At 40.7% G+C, this 18679-nt stretch overlaps 1 protein-coding gene across 4 annotated transcripts; it reads right to left on the bottom strand.

Moving 5' to 3' along the window:
* Positions 1-102: 102 nt before the first annotated feature.
* smarcc2 (SWI/SNF related BAF chromatin remodeling complex subunit C2) lies at positions 103-17776 on the bottom strand. 4 transcript variants are annotated; one of them, XM_028446530.1, is made up of 26 exons: positions 17655-17776; positions 15561-15680; positions 14145-14230; positions 13950-14025; positions 12251-12343; positions 12097-12166; positions 11926-11995; positions 11683-11758; positions 10361-10605; positions 9675-9799; positions 9491-9544; positions 9234-9271; positions 9032-9162; positions 8484-8555; positions 8235-8348; positions 8000-8153; positions 7797-7913; positions 7634-7696; positions 7259-7517; positions 6112-6273; positions 5892-5953; positions 5687-5810; positions 4841-5004; positions 4600-4734; positions 3600-3960; positions 103-2137 (listed from the first exon to the last, which is right to left on the bottom strand). In XM_028446530.1, exons 1-26 carry the CDS (start codon positions 17763-17765, stop codon positions 2073-2075), a joined length of 3147 nt encoding a protein of 1048 aa, XP_028302331.1. In that variant the 5' UTR covers positions 17766-17776; the 3' UTR covers positions 103-2072. The 4 variants fall into 4 exon arrangements, with proteins under 4 accessions (XP_028302331.1, XP_028302330.1, XP_028302329.1 ...); XM_028446529.1 differs by having other exon boundaries at positions 4841-5001; positions 13950-14031; XM_028446528.1 differs by having other exon boundaries at positions 13950-14031.
* Positions 17777-18679: the final 903 nt, after the last annotated feature.

Below are 18679 nucleotides of genomic sequence, written 5' to 3' on the forward strand. Positions count from 1 at the left end.
CGTTAATCCAATTATGGAATTCCCCTCAACCTGAACCTGAGTTTTCATCAAAAGGAGCTTAAAACTTTAATAATAGTGTGTTATTAAATCACTCAAACAAAGTCCTGATCACATCTTTATTTTTCCCCAAAACATTTTTGCAATTAAAACCAATTTTGCTTGAATGTGTTTGGGTTGTTTTTTTTTTTTTTTTTAAACGGTTTTTAACAAAGTGTAATCACTTTGAGCAATAATGCAATGATTTACTGAGGAAACCTGACATCTACTGTAACACAACCATCGCTGCAACCTTCAGCATCGTGGGAAACGTACAGAAACTGAACAGACAATCCTAACCACAAAATCTACACAAGGTATTCCTAACACAGAATAAGTCCATTGAGGACTCAGAATACTGGCTTTGTGGACTTTCGTTGTAAAGTTAAATCACACTAACGTGTTTAGTGTGAAAAGAAGCAACTTCCTCACACAACAACAACAAATGGCACTGAAAGGAAAACATGAGCTATGCTCCTGAAAGCATGCGTACACGTACACTCATGCTCACAGTCACATCTGATTCATACACAGAAGTGGAAAGGGTAAATACAGTTTAGAAAGGTAATATTATACAGTTAAAATGTTGACATATCAAAGAAATATGAAAAATGGATCGTAAAAAATATATAAATTGATAAAATCGAAAGTGAGGCTATTGTTGCAGACACAATTCACGGTTTATACACTTCTTTAAGGTGCTCCCTTGTTTTGAGACAAACTGATGAAGAAATACACTTGAAAGCAACACTTTATGATATTCACTAAAAAAAAAACATTTAAAAAATTTTGGTTTAGCAGTAAACACAAAGTCCTACGTCTAATAAACACTTATGTCATCAGTTGACAAAGCTTGGTTCTGGAGGGCTGCAGTCCTGCTTGTTTTTAGGGTCACGCACAACCCTCTACAATAAATCGGAACATTTTAGTGCTGATTATTTATAAAATTGATCATTCCTGCTTGGTCACGCCACAGATTATTAGTGTGAGTTTCATGATGACACATTCATAGAAAGAAGGATAAAGGCAAACCCTGCAGCACCACCGCCCAACAGGACCAAGTTTGGACTCTCCTGACATCGCTTCTCACAGAAAAAGATCAAATGCTATTCTCAGGATGTCTTTTCAATCTTTTTCTAATACATTCCTCATAAAATCCACCCTGGATGCTCCGAGCTCATAACGCTCCACACTCATTTTTAGGTATTTGATATTCAAAGAGGTTTTGCAGGACTTCAAACATCACCACACAGGAACAAAAAATTGTGTTTGTAACAGAAAATCCAGCTTACAGTACATTAATATTAAACTGCATCCAATCCCAGCAGCTGGAATATCAACGTCAGCTTTTGATTTGTGTTTTTTTTTTTTTTGTTTAACCTTTAAAGACTTTTGATTGGTTTTGAAACGTGACCTTCAGGCCAGACCCTGTAGCATAACTGAAGCAAAAAAGGACAAAAGCCAAACTCCTAATTCATTCTCTTTAAAACTTTGGATAAGAAAAAGTATTTAAGACAATAAAAGGACAATTTAAGTGCTAGAGTTGAATTCATGGATGCTTCAAGTCCTTCCACAAGACCTTGGGAAACATAAAAAAGTGCTTTTTTTGTCTTACATATTATTTTGTTTGAGTGCCTAAAGTACCAAAGTGAGGAGGGACATGAGACTTGACCAGCAGAGGACAGCCTAGAACATAAATGAGAAAAAAAGTCCAAAACACTGTAAACGTGCAATAAGTGAGTCCCTCCTCAGGTACCAGGATGTTGGTTAAACCATCTCTGGTGTCCAGCTTCAATCCATGGAATGAGATGATGCTGTGCAGTCAATACCATCACTCCTCCTACATTTTGACTTCTTTTGTAACACTTGTTGTAACGCAGAGGCAAAACAATTGAAATGTTCTCCTTCACTTGTGGAAAAAAGTAACTTTAAGATGAGTTATCTTCCTTCATTTGATGATGAATTTCCTTCAGACGATTCAGGCAAGGTTCAAAGCGGTCCGAGTCATTTGAATTCTCCAGCAACCTCATTTTCTCTCACTGCGGCGCAGCAGCAGGAGCAGAGGGGTGAAGCGTCTCTCCAGGAAGCGACGCATTGGACTCTAGCAAAGGGACATAGGCAGAAAAACAGGTTTTAAATGATTGAGCTGGGTTTGCTGAGCTCCCTTCTTTTAAGCACAGTCTTACGCAGAAACATTCTATAAGATGTTGCATTTTGAAACAACTTAGAAACACAAGAATTAAATTGGCATTAAAGCAAAGTCCAAGCCAGGGACTGCAAAGACGACGGAGAACATTTTATAGTGATTCCCAGGAGGAAAACCCACCAGAGACGTGCGAGACGGTGAGTGTGCGTTGTTCGCAGCCTGTGAAAAGTTAAGATAGAGCTGACTGTGGGGTAATGAAAAACATGTATGATCTGTTATCGTACAAATCTTTTGATATAAATGGTGGTGGTGTAACATTTAGGGAATTGGGCTTGTAATCGGAAGGTCACTGGTTCAAATGCATCTTGTGCCATCATCACAAATCCCTAAACCAGGGGTCATCAACATGGTGCCGTGGGCCATGTGAGGTGCCCTCAGGCCTGCTCTGGAGCTCTCGTCTCCATTGAGCTTCAACTAAAAACTGATTTACTCGCCAGGGTTTAATCTCACACAGATAAATACAGATGTAGTCAGTGCCTATATGTATATATTATAATTTCTATTTCATAATATTTCGTGAGATGTCTCACTATGGGATGCAACTTCTGTCTGCATTCCTCAGAAGCATTTATTTCAATCTGACAATCCTGATTGACCGGTGAAGTGCGTCCGTCCGCTAGGGGGTCACCTACCTTCTATAAAAGGAGGACACGGAGAGACGTGCACCATTCAAACACCTCTTCTCCTCTCATCTATCTCGTGTTTTTCTGCCAGCTTAACTGTCGACAGGAGGATCCTCTTTCTTCCAGTCGACGGACACTGGCAGAACTAGCGCCTGCTCTAGACCACAACAGGTCATGAAAGTGTGTAGCCCAGCTCCAGATATTACGTTATCCGAGCTTCGGATGAAAGCAAAAGCTGCCGTCTCGAAAACCAACCCTGTCCTTGACGTCTCAGATGGTCCAGCACAAGTTGGCCTGCATCCCTGCTAGCACCTGTGCTAGCTGCCTCGTGGTAGCGTAAGCTAGCCACCTGCTCTCTTAACTGCGTCATGCTGTGATGGAAGCTAAGCCCTCTCTCACCGAGGGAGCGGGATGCTCTGGGGCTTGCCTCTGTCCATGTGGGGGTAAAATCTCTATTAAGGACAGGCACAAAGTCTGCCCCAACTTATTCTCACTCGCAACGAGGCTCCGGCCCTCTACTGGTCAGGAATGGCGGTTTCCCCGTCGTCACCCTGTCCCTGGAGCAAGCAGTGTGTGCTCGCCCCGGGGGGTCTTGCCCTGCCCCACTGGCAGGGGGCTCCTCCGCTGTGTGCGGACGGTGATGTACGGCCCGCTGCTGCGGCCATCGGCAGAGGGCTCCACCACGCTGCGGATAATTTTTAATCTGCTATGATGTGAATAAAGGTTGAGCTCACCATGGTGGACAGGTGTGGTGCTGGAACTGGAGTGAGCAGACGGGGCCTGGCCGGGGGGGCCGGAGGGCGAGCTGTGAGCGCCTGTAGTAGGCTGGGACTCTGGAGCTGGGGCCGAGGCTGGTGGTGCGGGGCTGGGGGCTGGCTGCGCTGCTGGTGTGCTGGAGGACTGCTGATTTGCAGATGAGGCCTGAGCGGTCGGGCCGGAGGGGGCCTGGTTGGAGTGGGGTGCTCCTGCCTGGCTGTGCTGCTGGTGCTGGATCTGCTGGAAGTGCTGCTGACGGGCCCTCATCTCAGCGTACTTCAGCTGCTCCATGTGGAAGGACTGACGGTCAGCCAGCAGCTGCTGCCGTTGGTACTCCAGCTGCACACAAAGTTTTTACAGTAACTGGATTAGTGAAAAAATACATATATACATATATCGAGATTCAAGATATATCGAGTTTTCTACTTTGGTGATATAGAAAATTACAATATTGCATATAATGATACATTTATATTTTATAGCTTATTTTGTATTAAAATACTAATTTTAGGAGTCGCTGCTTTCTCTACTTCTCAAAACAACAGCACAGTTAGATAGATTGCTATTTATGTCCTAACCCAGATCTACCTTTAAACAGGCCACACTACAGAACTCACTCACACATGCTGTCCTTAAAGACAAAAAAAGCCAAAAGTTACACATATTGTGCAATTGTTTGTTAATAAATGTGCCTGTGTGGCTTTTTGTATCAGCAAATTTAACCCAGAATTGTCTTTCTGGTTCATTTGAATTAAAATTGTCGTTATTCATATCATATATCACCATTTTGAGAAAAAAATATCCATATCCATATCCCCCAGCCCTAATGTGAACACGTAGTCGTGTGAAAAAGTATTTGACCCAAATTTCTCTTGTTATCTAGGAAACCAAAGTAATTTGGATCTTTATACCTCGATGTCACCAACTAAACCACAGAGCTATTACAACTGAGCTCCACATAAGTAAAGCCTCACTCACAGCCTCCCGCTCACGGTCCATGATGGTTTCCAGTTCTTCAAAGTGTCGCAGTTTAATCTCGAGCTTCTTCATTTGAGTCTCCACCAGCAGAGCCACCAGAGATTTGATCTTCCTCTCTTCCACTGCAGCCAAGTGCTATGAACAGATGAAGGGAAGTAAGTGATAGAAACTAGTGTAATGTGTGTTAATGGTGGCTGTGAGTTTAAAGCCTCTTTAAAGGACTTCATTTGACTGGGTTCACCTTGGCTTTGACAGCAGCAGCTGCCAGAGCAGACGCAGCAGCAGTGGCCAGGTTCCCCTCTCCAACATCACGCTCCACCTTTGCCTTCCTCTCTCCGTCACTTTCTCCATCTCGCTGTGCTTCATCTGTCCCTTCTTTACTATCCTTCTCCTTTTCTCCATCTCCTGAGAAACAGAGAAAATCAATGTCTCCGCTAGGGGTGAGAACCTCTGGGTACCTCACGATATGATACGATACGTGATGCAAAGCTCACAATAACGATTATCTCACAATATGACAATACTGCGATTAACGATATATTGGTCAAAAATCAGTCTATGATAATCTATGACATAACAAGAAAAAAAAAGATTAAGTGAAAAAATATAATTTTTTATATTTTATCTCTGAAAGGCAATACATTAAAAAAGTGTCCTATGAACAGTGACACTATTTTAGTGCAACATTTCTGTAAATAAGTGTCAACATACCAATGTAAATGAATAAGTATCTCCAATAGTGCTTTCTGTAAACAAAAAATAGGGTCTTTCTTACCAGTGACACCATTATAGTGCAATATTCCAGTAAACAATATATTGGTTCCTTCAACAAACAGTGACAAAATTTCTGTGAAGACCTACCTGCACATTTTAGAGCAGAAAAGGTTTTGACAAAAAAAAAAAGAAATAATAATTTAATTTAAAAAATTATATTAAGAATATCAATACTTAGCGTGAGCATATCAATAATCGATCGTGCGAAAAGATAGCGTGATATATCGCCGTATCGAGATATCGCCACATTCCTAGTCTCCGCCTTCTAAAGACGACCACTACATTTCTTTACAGAGAGGTGAGTCTTTGGTACCTGTCTCAGACTCGGTTTTGTCCGTCTCCCTCTCAGCCTCCGCCTCTCTTCCTCTTTCTTCCTCCTTCTTTTTTCCATTTTCTGTTTGCTTCTCTTCGTCCTCTACTGCTCCGTCTTTACTGTCCTGTGTAAAAAGATAACGGACCACAATGCCTTAAAGTTAATTATCTTTTTTACCTTGTAAAGATATAACTAAGCATCATACCTTGGGCTCTTTCTTCTCCTCATTTGATTGGCCATCACTCTTACTTTCATCACTGCTTTCTTCTAAACAAAGATGAATAAACAAGGTGAGTTTTGCAGCATAATCAAACACTCAAGCCTAAAGGATGCTCCTGACCTCATTTCCATTTCAAGCATTTACAAAATGCAAAGGATCAAACATTTAGGCTGTCACAGCAGCTTTGTGTCCAACTTGCACTGACCAGGTCTCTCTCCCTCTTCGAGGACGGTTCCTGCGATGCCACTGCCCTCCAGGCCGTACAGAGGGTCCTGTCGACCGCTGACCCTCGCAGCCTCCTCCACCCGACGAACATGAGCCTCGACAAGAGCAGAGGGAACCTCCTCCTTCATACGAGAGAATTCCTCTGTGAAGGAGGGAGATATAATTTATTCTGATGATTGAACAAAGTAAGAGGAAGACGTGAGTAAAAATCACCTTTTTCAAGATATTTCATGCACAAAATAAAAAAGTTAATACGTTTTTTTTTTTTAAAGACTTTGGGCAACGGATGAAAAAGACTTGATATAAACTAATATAGAAAAAAAAACACATTTATTCCTTCTTTGTTTTCCCTGTAAGGATCTTGTCAGACACATGTTGCCATTCAGGGAAGAAGACTCATGTGATAAGGCCCCCCCCCCAACCACCTTGTTACCATGGGGATCAGGGCATTCAGCTTTGCACCCCACTCCACCTGACCTTCATAACAATGAGTCAGTCCCAAATTTCAACTCTAAAACTTGCACACTCCCACTGATCACAAATTGAAATTGTATCTTTTAATTTTGGTTTTGTGTTGCTGCAGGTTTATTTTGTTGTTTTTATGATCAAATGCAGACATCAACAATTCGTGGCCTGGGGGCCAAATGTTGCCCTTGGTCTCATTTTATGCGACCCGCAAAACAAACACGGTACATAACATAAAAAACATACAAAATAATGACAAAATTACACAAAACAACAACAAAAAACACACAAAAGGGCAAGGAAAACACACAAAATAACAAAACACACAATGACAGTTTCCTGCCTGGTGTAAATAATGTTCTTAATTTATCATCTCACAACTACTATTTATTATATTTGTATATTGTTAATTTTTAAAGATACTGTCATATGTTCTAACAATGTCTAATTGTGATTTTCAGATCAGACATCAGTCACTGTTATGGACTTGAATTTTTCAATAAGGGACTCCAGTTTTTGCTTTTTTGACAGAAGTTTGAATTGTTCAACTTCAATTTGTAAATTACATTACAGTCCCCTGATGTCATTAACTGATTTAAATCATTTGAATGAAGGTAATGGGATGGTTTGCATAATAAAGATAAACCTACAACATCACTCACCAAGAGCAGATTTGGCTGCTGCTGACGCCACGCGGGGGTCGACTACAGAGGCGAGGAAGGCCACGGTGCTCATGACGGGGTTTCCTGCTTGACTGAAAGGCACCGGCTGGTAGGCCAGCGGGCCCAGTGTTGAGGAGCTCTCCTCCAGATAGGGGTCTTCAATGGGCAACCTCAAGAAATGCAGGATACACTCGTCCTGCGTACGACTGCCGACGTGTTCGGACACTTTGTTCCAGTCGTCCTTGTACATCTCTAAGCCCTGAGAGGGAGAAGACTTCATTTTAAAGACCAGTTTTCCGCCTCAGAACTGATTAAAAACTTGATCAGTAATTTAATTAATGGGAGCACTTTGAGGATTTCATTTACTAACAGTACCTCAAGAAGAAGTAGTGTTTCCTGCTCTGTCCACTCCCTCATGGAGCTCGCTGAACTCTTGCTCTGCACACAAAATTACAACCAGCAAATCAATAATAAAGTTTAGAAGGGATATAATGTAGGAAATTGTTTAATTTAAATAAACCTTCATTGGTATTTTCACCTTAACACATCCAGTTTTCTTGCTATACATGTCAGTCCGCAGACCAAAGTTTTGCAGATCTGATGGCTTGTCCTTTACTTTTTCAGAAAATGACATAATCTGCTGAGAGCTCGGCGTCTGCAATGACATAGGAGCACATGTCAAAGCACCTGAAATATGAAGAGGAGGCAATTTGGTTTGGTTTGGTCAGAAAGAATAGTAACCTGAGAGGCCTTGGGCTGCAGGGGCACCAGGCTGGATGGAGTGTCAGCCAGGACGTGAAAGTGAGAGGTGGGAGGAGGACCCATGGGTGTGGGCCGGCTCTCAGAGTCCACCTGGTAGTTAATGAGACCCCACTGCTCCAGAAAGGCATGGACCCTGTAAGAGATAGACCATGCACATCTCACAAGATTCATGGCTGTAAGATGACATTACTAGTAACAATCCTTGTGTTCCGACCTCATGATTGCACAAACATCTCCTGCCAGGTTCCTGCGGCAGGCGGTGGAGGTCAGATACTCCTGTGGGTTCAGTCGGTACGTGTCAATCATGAAGTTCCTGTAGGCCAGATAACTGACAGAAAGCAATATATATTCAAATTTCTGCTTGTACACCAGAGTATATATTTAAAACGTTAGACATGTTGATCTGTATTTCAACACTTGTGATAAAGCCTGAATCTGTGATGTGTGCAGAGGTATTACTTACATCTCAGGGGTTTTGGATTTATTCTTCCCGTTGAAAAACTCGGGCAGGGCTCGGCGCTCGATGGCATGAACACTAGAGGGAAAACAGTAAAAATATGCATCATGGATTAAAGCTAACCCTTAAAACCAGCTCTGAAATACCTTTCACTTAAAGTGATATGTAACCCATCACATGAATGCACTTTAGATGGTCAGTCTAAAGCTGAATGACAAAACTGTTACTTATTTCAGTAAAAATGTTCTTTGGAGTCTTTTAAATTCACTTTTAGCCTTCAATTACACGATATATCCCTTCATATGTGGCCATCGCCACTTTGGAGAATTCAGCATTCACATCTCGTGTTCACATGTTAGGTGTACTCTGCCCTACTCCTCTGCCGTAAAATCTTATGGTGAAAAAGTATTTGAATAGGACGTTTTAGCGCTTTGTTATGTGTCATCAGACCAGCTACGTTGTTTAACACTACGTCAGAGTTTGTCAAACGTGTCGACCTCCACGTTTGTGCCCGATGTAACAACAGAGGAGCTCAGTTACAGTCATCCACTGACCTGTTGTAGTCAAACCAAGCTGCATAGCTTGGTATAATGATGTGGTGTGTTTGCTCAGTCACGTTGTCCTCATGAAGGTCTGAACCTTTAATAGGTTCCCCTTTCACACTGGGAGAGCCCTCCTCCTCTTCCTGTGTTAAAACACAAACATTTAGGATCATACTCACAATGTGATTTTTGGTTTACGACTTCTCTACATCACCTTTCCAGTTGTTTCCATTGACTCGTCCTCTTGCTCATCTACTCAAATCACAGGGAACACACAATGATCAGAACTCTTATTACTTAAAAATGTAACCATTAAGAGGTACTATATGCTGTGTAGCATGTGAAGGAATGTAATATGTTTTAATAGTTTAAAACACAGGATTATGAAGTGACACAACTCTTTAATAATCAACTAAAATGCTCAATGACTCATAAGGACATACAGTAAGTGAATCAATTGAAGAATCTCACCCATGTCCGTCCCTCCTTTAACCGGGGTCGAATCAGAGTCCTTCTTGGCGTTATCTGTAAGGAGAATGGAATTGACAAACAAATAGATAAAAATCTGTTGTGCAAAATCTAAAGCTCATCTAAAATTGTAGGAGTAGGGTTTTTTTGTTTTCTTGACCTAGTGGGTTTATACTAGCATGCATACTTGTCTTAGCTGGGTTTCCCTCTTCAGAGGCGGGAATAGGCGATGCTTCATCCAGGTCCTTGGTTGCATCCTCTGGCTCCTCCTCCCTCTGGCCACGTTTAGACTTGGTGTATGGAGTTGTTGGCCTGGCAGCAGCACACAAAACACCACAGTATACAGCACAGCTAATTACATTTTAAATTGGGCTTGCACCCACATTGTACATGCCAGTTAAACTCAATTTCACAACACATAATCAATAACATCATTCTGATGGAATCAGACAACATTTTTAAAAAGAGGAAAACCTGTTGTAATACATTTCAAAAGACTATTTTGGCTTTGTCTGACTCAGACATATATCAAGACAAAAAACTTCCAATACTTTCCCTTCTGAAACAAAGTAAACCCTACATTTGGCAAAGAGTACAAAAATTAACGTGCAGGCATGTCGCGTCTGCATTTAATTTTTTTGTGTACAGTAAGTCATTTTCAAGGTTATAGAAAATGGTGTGCTGTAGAACCAAAAAAAGTTAAAGTATAGATTAAATAAACCAAGTTTTTTATGTCAATTTGAGTTGCGCTGCACCACTGCATAGTGTGCTGCTTTCAATGTCTGTAGAGACATTGGTCATAATTTGTATCTGAGCATCATTCAGTAGTAGACAATCCAGTGCAACAAGATCAGAACATATACGGTGCTTTACCCTTTTTTGGTATTCTTCTTCTTGCTCTCTTGAGGTGGAGGAGTCGGGGATGGCGACGGTGAGCGCTTTCTTTTCTTGGCACTACCAGGCTTCTTGTCACGCCGCTCGTCAGGTGTGGTAACCTCGTCTGTTAGTGTCTTGGCTGAGATCCTTTTCCTCTTTGGACAGCCCTCTCCTACCTCATAGTCCTCCTCGTTCATCCACTCATTGTACTGGTCCAGATCTAAAATCCACTTAGCATGGACCTTTAAAGACAAACAATGTTGTATTGAGGTCAATAACAAAAAATTTTTTTTCAAAAGATCGACAGGCAGATAATTTAATTTCATAGCAGCTCTATTCTTTTCCAACTACGAATCACTGAGTCTTGTCATTAGTCTTAAAGCTACAACCCCAATATTTATTTATTTATATAAAATTATAGTGTATGCCTCATACAATAATGTATCAAACATAATTTACTCCAAAAAGAAAGGAAAAAAGATTGAAATTGCTGCTTGAAAGTTTTTTCATCTCCACCCTAAACACCGTTGACATTTTTAAGCATTACAATGTAAGATGTGGAGTCCCGTTAACAGATGCATAGGAGCATTTTTACTTAATTCTGATATCACGGGGAATACCGGTGTTACAGTCTGAGTTTACCTCATACAGAGATCGATTATAAGCATGCGTACCACCGGAAAATTAATTATTGCTAGTTCCGCTGTGAGTTTTTACAACTTCCGCAATGTTCAAAGCTTATGTTATTTGACAAGTGCAATAATAATACATTGCAATAAATAACAGTTAACCTAATGTAACTTTACAATAATAAGCTGTTGTATTCAAATACTGTAAATCTGATCATGACAATCATATTTTTTTCATCATTTGTCAATTTTTTAATCAATGGTCGAGTGCTGTGATGTTTTAAGCATTTCTTAAAATCAGGACAGCAATCTCTGTACATGGCTAATCCAGCACGGACATCTCAGTACGTAGCAGTCACGTACTGAGATTGTAAGAGAATCTCAGTACGTCAGACCGTCACACCAGGAACAAACTAGAACAAAAATGGTGTCAAGTAAATCACTGTCTTCTCTGTCTGGCAAAAAACAAAAAAAAACAAAAAACAAACACGAAATCACAGTGAGAAAAAACCACAGGAAGAGCACGAGAATAATATAAGAAAACTCTAATTATGAGGGTTTTTAATGTTGTTTTTTTTTCTTTGCTTGTTAAAAACTTATTTTACAACCTTTGATGGACACATTCTGTTGTTTTTTTTTCTTTTTTTTTTAAAAAAAAAAAAAAAAAAGCTTTTTAAAGACTTTTAATACCTTCCTGGGCTTCTCTGGACTGGGGGGATCCTCAACAGCAGCTTCAACTTCACTAGCTGAAATCCAGGTGTCATAACTACAAAGTGAGAGGAGTGGATCAGAGGAAGGAGAGAAATAGGACAGGAAACTGTATGAGCAACGTAGGCTCAGTGTTGGACCAACAGAGATCATTAAAAGAGTAAAAACACTGTATGTTTCTGTCCTCATGCATCTATTGTGCCTTTGATAATAAACAGGACAAACCTGTCAGGAAAGTATCCCCAGTGGAGCAGCATTTGTTTGTCTCGCTTCATCACAGGACGCACCCACTCCTCTGCAGGATGAAAGAAGAAACCATACAGTACTGTCACAGGTTTTCACTCATGCAGCTGACTTGGTAAGGAAACAGCAGGCGACAGAAAACCGCCCCCCCACCTTCCTCCAGACTGGAAGGAATGGGCAACACAACATGAGAGCTGGAGGCCTTGTCCTCAGTCACTGAGCCCTGCAACAGATTTATACCAATAAAACACAGAAAATGCTACTAAATTCGAACTAAACGTGCTTGCTGCTCTACGATGAAACCCACCTGATGTCTTTTGATGATGTCTTTTAGTTTTCCAAGAAGTTTTGCCTCGATGTCAGAACTCAGGTAGATGACAGGCCGCGCAAGGCAGTTGTTCTGCAGGAAAATATAAACACATTAAAGCAGAACTAAGTAACTTTTTCACCTTAATAAATGCTTCTGGTAGTCCCTGTGAGGGTAATACTAGTGTTTATAGGGTGATTGGGGGGTTTTTTCATCTCCTCTGCTGTCTCTGGCCAGAAAACCGCACTTGTAACTTTCCCTGCCTCCGACTCGGTGACAGTCACGCAGGTCTGTTCTCGTTCTTGCGACAAGACGTACTGCTTTACGACAGCCCAATACACACTAATGCTAGACTATCGCCAGCCTCACGCAGGCAAAACGCTCGGTCGCTGATTGGATATAATACTTCAGCCTCCATCTGTCAGAAAAAAATTAATTTTTCAGATAGTGTGTGTGTGCCCTGTCACTACTGACAGTCGTGCCGTCACGTCCTATATTTGGTCTCTCTTCTTATGTTTTCCAAAGGAAATCCTAAAACAATCCCAGCAGAAAAGTCATTAATAATAATTAAAAAATAACACAATCACACGATGCCACAACCTGCGCTAATGCTCTACATAAACACAGAATGACTCCACGCCGTCTCCATCTGTCAGTGTTCAGAAACGTCATGCCACCGGTAACTTACCGGTAAGGACGTGTAATGTGTGAAGATATGAGAATATATACGCCTATTAAACTGAGCAGTCAGGTGTGTAACCATCGCTGATCAAGTGAACAGTTTGGGGAAACAGAAATACTGTAAGTAAAATAAATGAATGATGTGGGAATAATACGGAAGGGAGTGAGGAAATGTTTGTGCTGACAAAGCGGTTCTGAAAACGAATGGATGAATGAATGGATGGCTAGATGGATGGATGGATGGATATTTGTGTGTGTGCCTGTGTGCTGGAGCACTGGGTTGTGACTGTGACGGCAGGCACGCAGCAGCTTCCATGTAAAGTCCTATAATTGGGGGGGGGAGTTTTTACGACAGTGACATAACCAAAGGGGACCTTTAGGGGGAGCGCTAAGCGAAAGTTACTCAGTTCTGCTTTAAATACACAAAAGCCTTTGGAGGCTAAATGTTAAGGTAAACATAAATTGTCAGAGCAGGCCTCTTAGCTCATGGTTTCCTTTAAGATCAAGATATTTGTGACCTTGTGACCTTGAGTTTCTCAAGCAAGTCACAAAACCGGTGCAACATTTTTTTCATGCCTGCTGCAATTGTTATCTTGGGTTAACACTTGGGCTGAGAGATACTGTATGGACCAAAACTCATATCTTTATATTTGTTTCTCAAAATGACAATATATACAATATAAATCTCAGTAGTTTTAACTCTATAAAGTTTTACCAGAAAAACAACTCTGGGTTAAATTTGATGATGCAAAATGTCACACAGGCCCATTTATTAACAAACAGCTGCACAACATGTGCCACTTTTGGCTTCTTCTCCTGTAAGGGACAGCACGTGTGAGTGAGTTCTGTAGTGTGGCTTATTTAGGGGATAGTCTGGTTTAGGACGCACTCAGTAATCCATCTAACTGTGCTTTCCATGCTGTTCTGAGAAGCAGCGAAAGCAGTGAGTCCTAAAATGAGTATTTTAATTAATACATCATTATATGCGATATTGTAAACCAAAGGAACAAACACTGACCTGCACTAAGGACTTCTCGATGGTCATGAACATCTCCACATTCCGGTCCATCCTCGATGGATTCTGGAAGTCAAACCTGCGCCTACCAGGAAATTAGACTGGAGTTACACACGAAACGACAACATAGCCAAAATGTAACTGAGCACGGCATCTAAAGCTCTAAGAATCAAATCCAGATAAAAAGCAAAGTCCTACCATCCTTGGTCACTCTTGAACTTGTACGCAGCAGCCAAGATGTTGCAGAGCGCCCCACCTGACTTAAAGTCCAGGAAACACTTCATCTGCAGGAAGAAAACAAAGCAGATTCAGCACAAGAAGAGTGTCTGCATGTTGGGAAAACTCTACGGTGAAAATGCTTTTAAATGTGATTACAGCATGAAATAGAACTCAATCATTTGGGATTTAATTCAATCACAGTCATAAGTTTTTTACACTTTTATATTAAAATCCACAAATGAGTCCATTTTACTCACAAGGTAAAGAACATCTGCCTATTTTTTAATATTTCACTATTAAAAATATTGCTTTAATTCATTAATTCATTAATTCAACACATCTTCTCTTGCTTCTCTCGACGAGGACAGTCGCACTCTCTGTTTCTCCCTCCCTTCCTTTCTTATCTCTCTCCCTGCTGCTGCTTTGTCTGGTCTTGTGAGCCTAACAAGAGCCTCTCTCTGCAACTCATCCAAAACCAGAATAATGGAACTAATTAGTTGGTCTCTCAGTGCAATCGATCAGATTTTTTCGACGAAAAGAACCGGGGGTGGTGACCCCGCATGTCCAAGTGGGACGTTTGCGGCTGGATAAACACTTGACCCTTGGAACAAGTGGCGAGTTGTGTGTCTGTCCATCCTTTCCGCGGAAGACGTGGAGGACATCTACATGATTGGAATAATGATAGTAGACATGCTGCTGCTCTGCTACCCCCACTCCCTCCCCCCGCTCCTTCCCTACATTCCCACCTGGAACTGTTGATGTTGAACTTTGCCACACATCATCAGCTACAGGTCTTCAACTTCAAATGCCTCGTCGGCCATCTTTCCCCACCTCCCATCCGCAGCTGCATAGAGGCGTGGTTGCAGCGCCCATTGGCAGCACGCCCATGTCCCCAAACGGCTGGAATCCTGCTGTTCTTCCCACCCGACCCCCTCCCCCAGCCAACCTCCCACCCAACCCTTCCCACATGCCTTGTCTCGAGTTGTTTGACTGTGTCATGCTTACATTTATGTTTGCGGAGGCGGTTTTTTTCATGGTTTCACACTGCTTTCTCTGTTTAGGGAAACCAGTTTCAAACTAGCAGTTTTTTTTCCCCTCACCCCTCCTCTCCTCCTGTTGTTGATCCCTTTTTCACCTAAATATGTGGGCGCCGCAAATGGCTGCTCCGGTGTGTTGATGCGTCTTCTTTCACTGCAACTACCAAGTCAAATTCCTTGTATTGTTCTAAACTGTAAAGCTCTTCTGATTCTGATGTGGGGATTTAAAAGTAGTAAAAGGCCATTAACAACGGAATCTTTAGGAGAATCCTCTGATAAAACGAAGTGTGTTCCCCTTTTGCTGTTGCCCCAAATCTTTGTGATTCACAAAGAGAAATGCAGATTAAAAGTGACGTACTGGCAGCTTGGTGAGTGGAGGGTTGCTGACATGCCGACCAAAAACCTCCTCCTGGAACTGCAGCAGCTGGACCACCAGGCTGGACAGAGACTTATTGGTCGGTGGCTCGGCCTGGATGTACTGTGGGGACAGACATCAGGGCAGAATTCATAAAGTCCTTTAGAAGTTAAAAACCAAAACATTACAACACATGATGAAAGCTCTAGTGCACACTGGTTAATATGAAACTTATAGGACTCCTAAACTATTTAAAGATAAGTTTAAGGTAAGTCATACTTGTGCTTAGGGCTAAAAAAAAATATATGATTTTTTAACAGAAAAATTTGAGTTTCGATTTGATTTTCAATTTTTTTTCCAAATGCACTTAAAAATGACTGCAAACATCAGATATATTGTCAAAAGTGCAACTTTATTGCTGTGATTGTCCTCAAGAGTTAAAATGCATAGAACAATCCCAAAATAAAAAGTATATGAGGCTCTGTCATTCAACATCTTCAAGCTTTAACCCAAGTTTAAGCAAAAGTGCAACAGCAACTTCACAGTAGCTTAAATTTTCTGATTAAGAAATCAGATAACTACATATTTACAACATTACAATTAAAAAAATAATAAACTCTTCCCTTAGCATCTCAGCATAGTGTGAATAAATAATTAAACATGCCTGTGGGACACACATATAGCTGCTAAAAGGGTAAACACATGTAAATAAAGGCCTGGCTCACATCGCGCTACGGTAATCCACAAGGACGGAATGCAAAAAAGTAAAAAAAAAAACTATTTTAAAAATTGAAATTTAAGAAAAAAAAAAAAAATATATATATATATATATATATATATATATATATATATATATATATAAACTTGAATTAACAAAAGAAAAATATTATTTTATCTACAAATTTGATAAATCGATTTTTTGCCCAGCCCTACTTGTGCTAGAATATTGGAGCACTTTGGTATTTCCATTGTTTACAGGTTATTGTTTTGTTTAAGTTATGATGTCAAATAATGAACAAAGACAGAAAAAATTACGCTGTGTTTATTTTTTTTAGTTATAAATGTTTCTCAACAGTTAATTTTAAGTGTTCTGGACCTGGAAGTTAATTGAAGGAAAGAAAATAATAAAGTTGACATTATGCTGATAACGATAAGTAAAACAAACAAAAAATAATAATAAAAAAGAGAGAAAGACAGATTGCCAATGTATAAAATTAAAAGAACGTCACATTCTGTAACAGCACTGTCTCAGATATTACAACAATGCATAAGATCACCAGGATTGGATTTAGGAGTCTCTATTAGTGCATACTATGTTGTGTTTTTATTGTATTTTAACAAACTATGACGTTGGTATCAAATCCGACAAACAAACGTAGATTAATAACTGTAGCACATCACATTCATGTGCTTTGCATTGTTCTTGTCCTTAATAATAGCCTCAAGTTGAAGTTATAATGCATTGATTTGTAGTTTTTCAAAGCTGAATGAACCAAAACATAAATAAAGAACGAGTCAGGCCTGTCTGTGTTCAGTCCTGATGTGGACCCAGAGGTTTAAACAGTCGTGCGTCCTTAATGTAGCCTTAATTATTTGCAGCTGGAGCCCAAATGTGCCATATGTCTCATCAAACCCCATACAGTCTGTCTTTTTTACTACTGTCGTTTTTAAGTGCGCATGTCTTATTAAAAAACGTATATTTTGCCTAGTTTTCCCAGAGAGGAAGTGACTCCAGGAGCAGCGGTGCGACACAGAGCCAACATCTGGAACTGAGCTGCTAGCAGACTAGCTAAGGCAGCAGGCTAGCAGAAAGCTGAGCTAAACATTCAGAATAGACTCAAAAACAACCCTGTGTTCATCCCTAGTGTTGGTTCATGGTCAGACCGGCCCCACACAGGCAGTCTGAGCCGCCGCAGCTGTTGCCTCAGCATCCTTTTGTGTCCCGGCTTGGCTGGAGTCAAACAGCTGGACGCTGAGTGGCTCCCTCCCCTCCTCCTCCTCCTCCTCCTCCTCCTCCCTTTGTCACCGGCGCCGCTCGCGGCCCGCGCTGCAGCAGCTGCCCGGTGCGCGCGAGCTCTGAATGTGAACACTCCGTACCTTTTTGTAATTCTTCCCCAGCCAGACGCGGACATTATCAAACTGGGAAACGGTGTCCGATGCTTCGAAATATTTTACATTCGGGCCGCCGTCTTTCTTCCGCACCGCCATCTTTGCCTGCAGACAAGCAGTCAGTGAGGAGCGCCATCCAGCGGCAGCGGCGTATTACTACACCCTATGGAGCCCTGGTCTGCTGTAATGACACACAATCACCAGCAGAGGGCGGAAAGGTGCAAGATAAAATAGGATCACCAAGGATTTTCCTTTTCTCATGGGAAACCACCTTTTATTGTACTGTGGAACACCCTACCTATGGGGCGCCGATTGTAAAGTTGCACATGCTAAAATAAACAGCAACTTTTTGCAACAGTTAGTAACAAACCATGTTTAAATGTACTTTATTTGTGATATTTACTTTGATCTTAAAATACAATGTCAATGTTAATCTAAATGTAAAATTTAAATGTTAAATATTACATCAAACTCTTAAATGTTAAATCTAAATATTGATTCTAAATCTAAATGTCATGGGTGAAACTAAATATTTAGCTAATTGGCAAATTCATGGGATGTAACAAAATAAAAGATTATTGACGCAAACGAGCGCTATCCGCAGTCTAACATTTAACATTTAGATTTAGATTTCATATTTAGATTTAACATCTAGATTTAACATTTAGCATTTATAGTTAAATGTAACATTTAGATGTATCATTTAGATTTAATATTTAACATTTGGATTTAGATTTAACATTGACAATATATTTTTATGAGAAAAGTAATTATTATTGATTATGAAATGTTTGTTATTACAAAAAAAAACAAAAAAACAAGATCTTAAACATGAAAGCTGCTTCGGGGTAGACTTTGATGATGTTCAACCCAACTCTGGCACAGACCACACACTCACACACCATTCACTCATTACCTGTAGCTACATGGAGATGAAACGTGTTACCTAAAGCCAAGACTAAGCCTACACTATGAAGACCATTTAAAGAAAGAAAGCAATATGCAAATAGAAT

This window comes from Gouania willdenowi, chromosome 5 (assembly GCF_900634775.1).
Source record: "Gouania willdenowi chromosome 5, fGouWil2.1, whole genome shotgun sequence".
NCBI lineage: Eukaryota > Metazoa > Chordata > Actinopteri > Blenniiformes > Gobiesocidae > Gouania > Gouania willdenowi.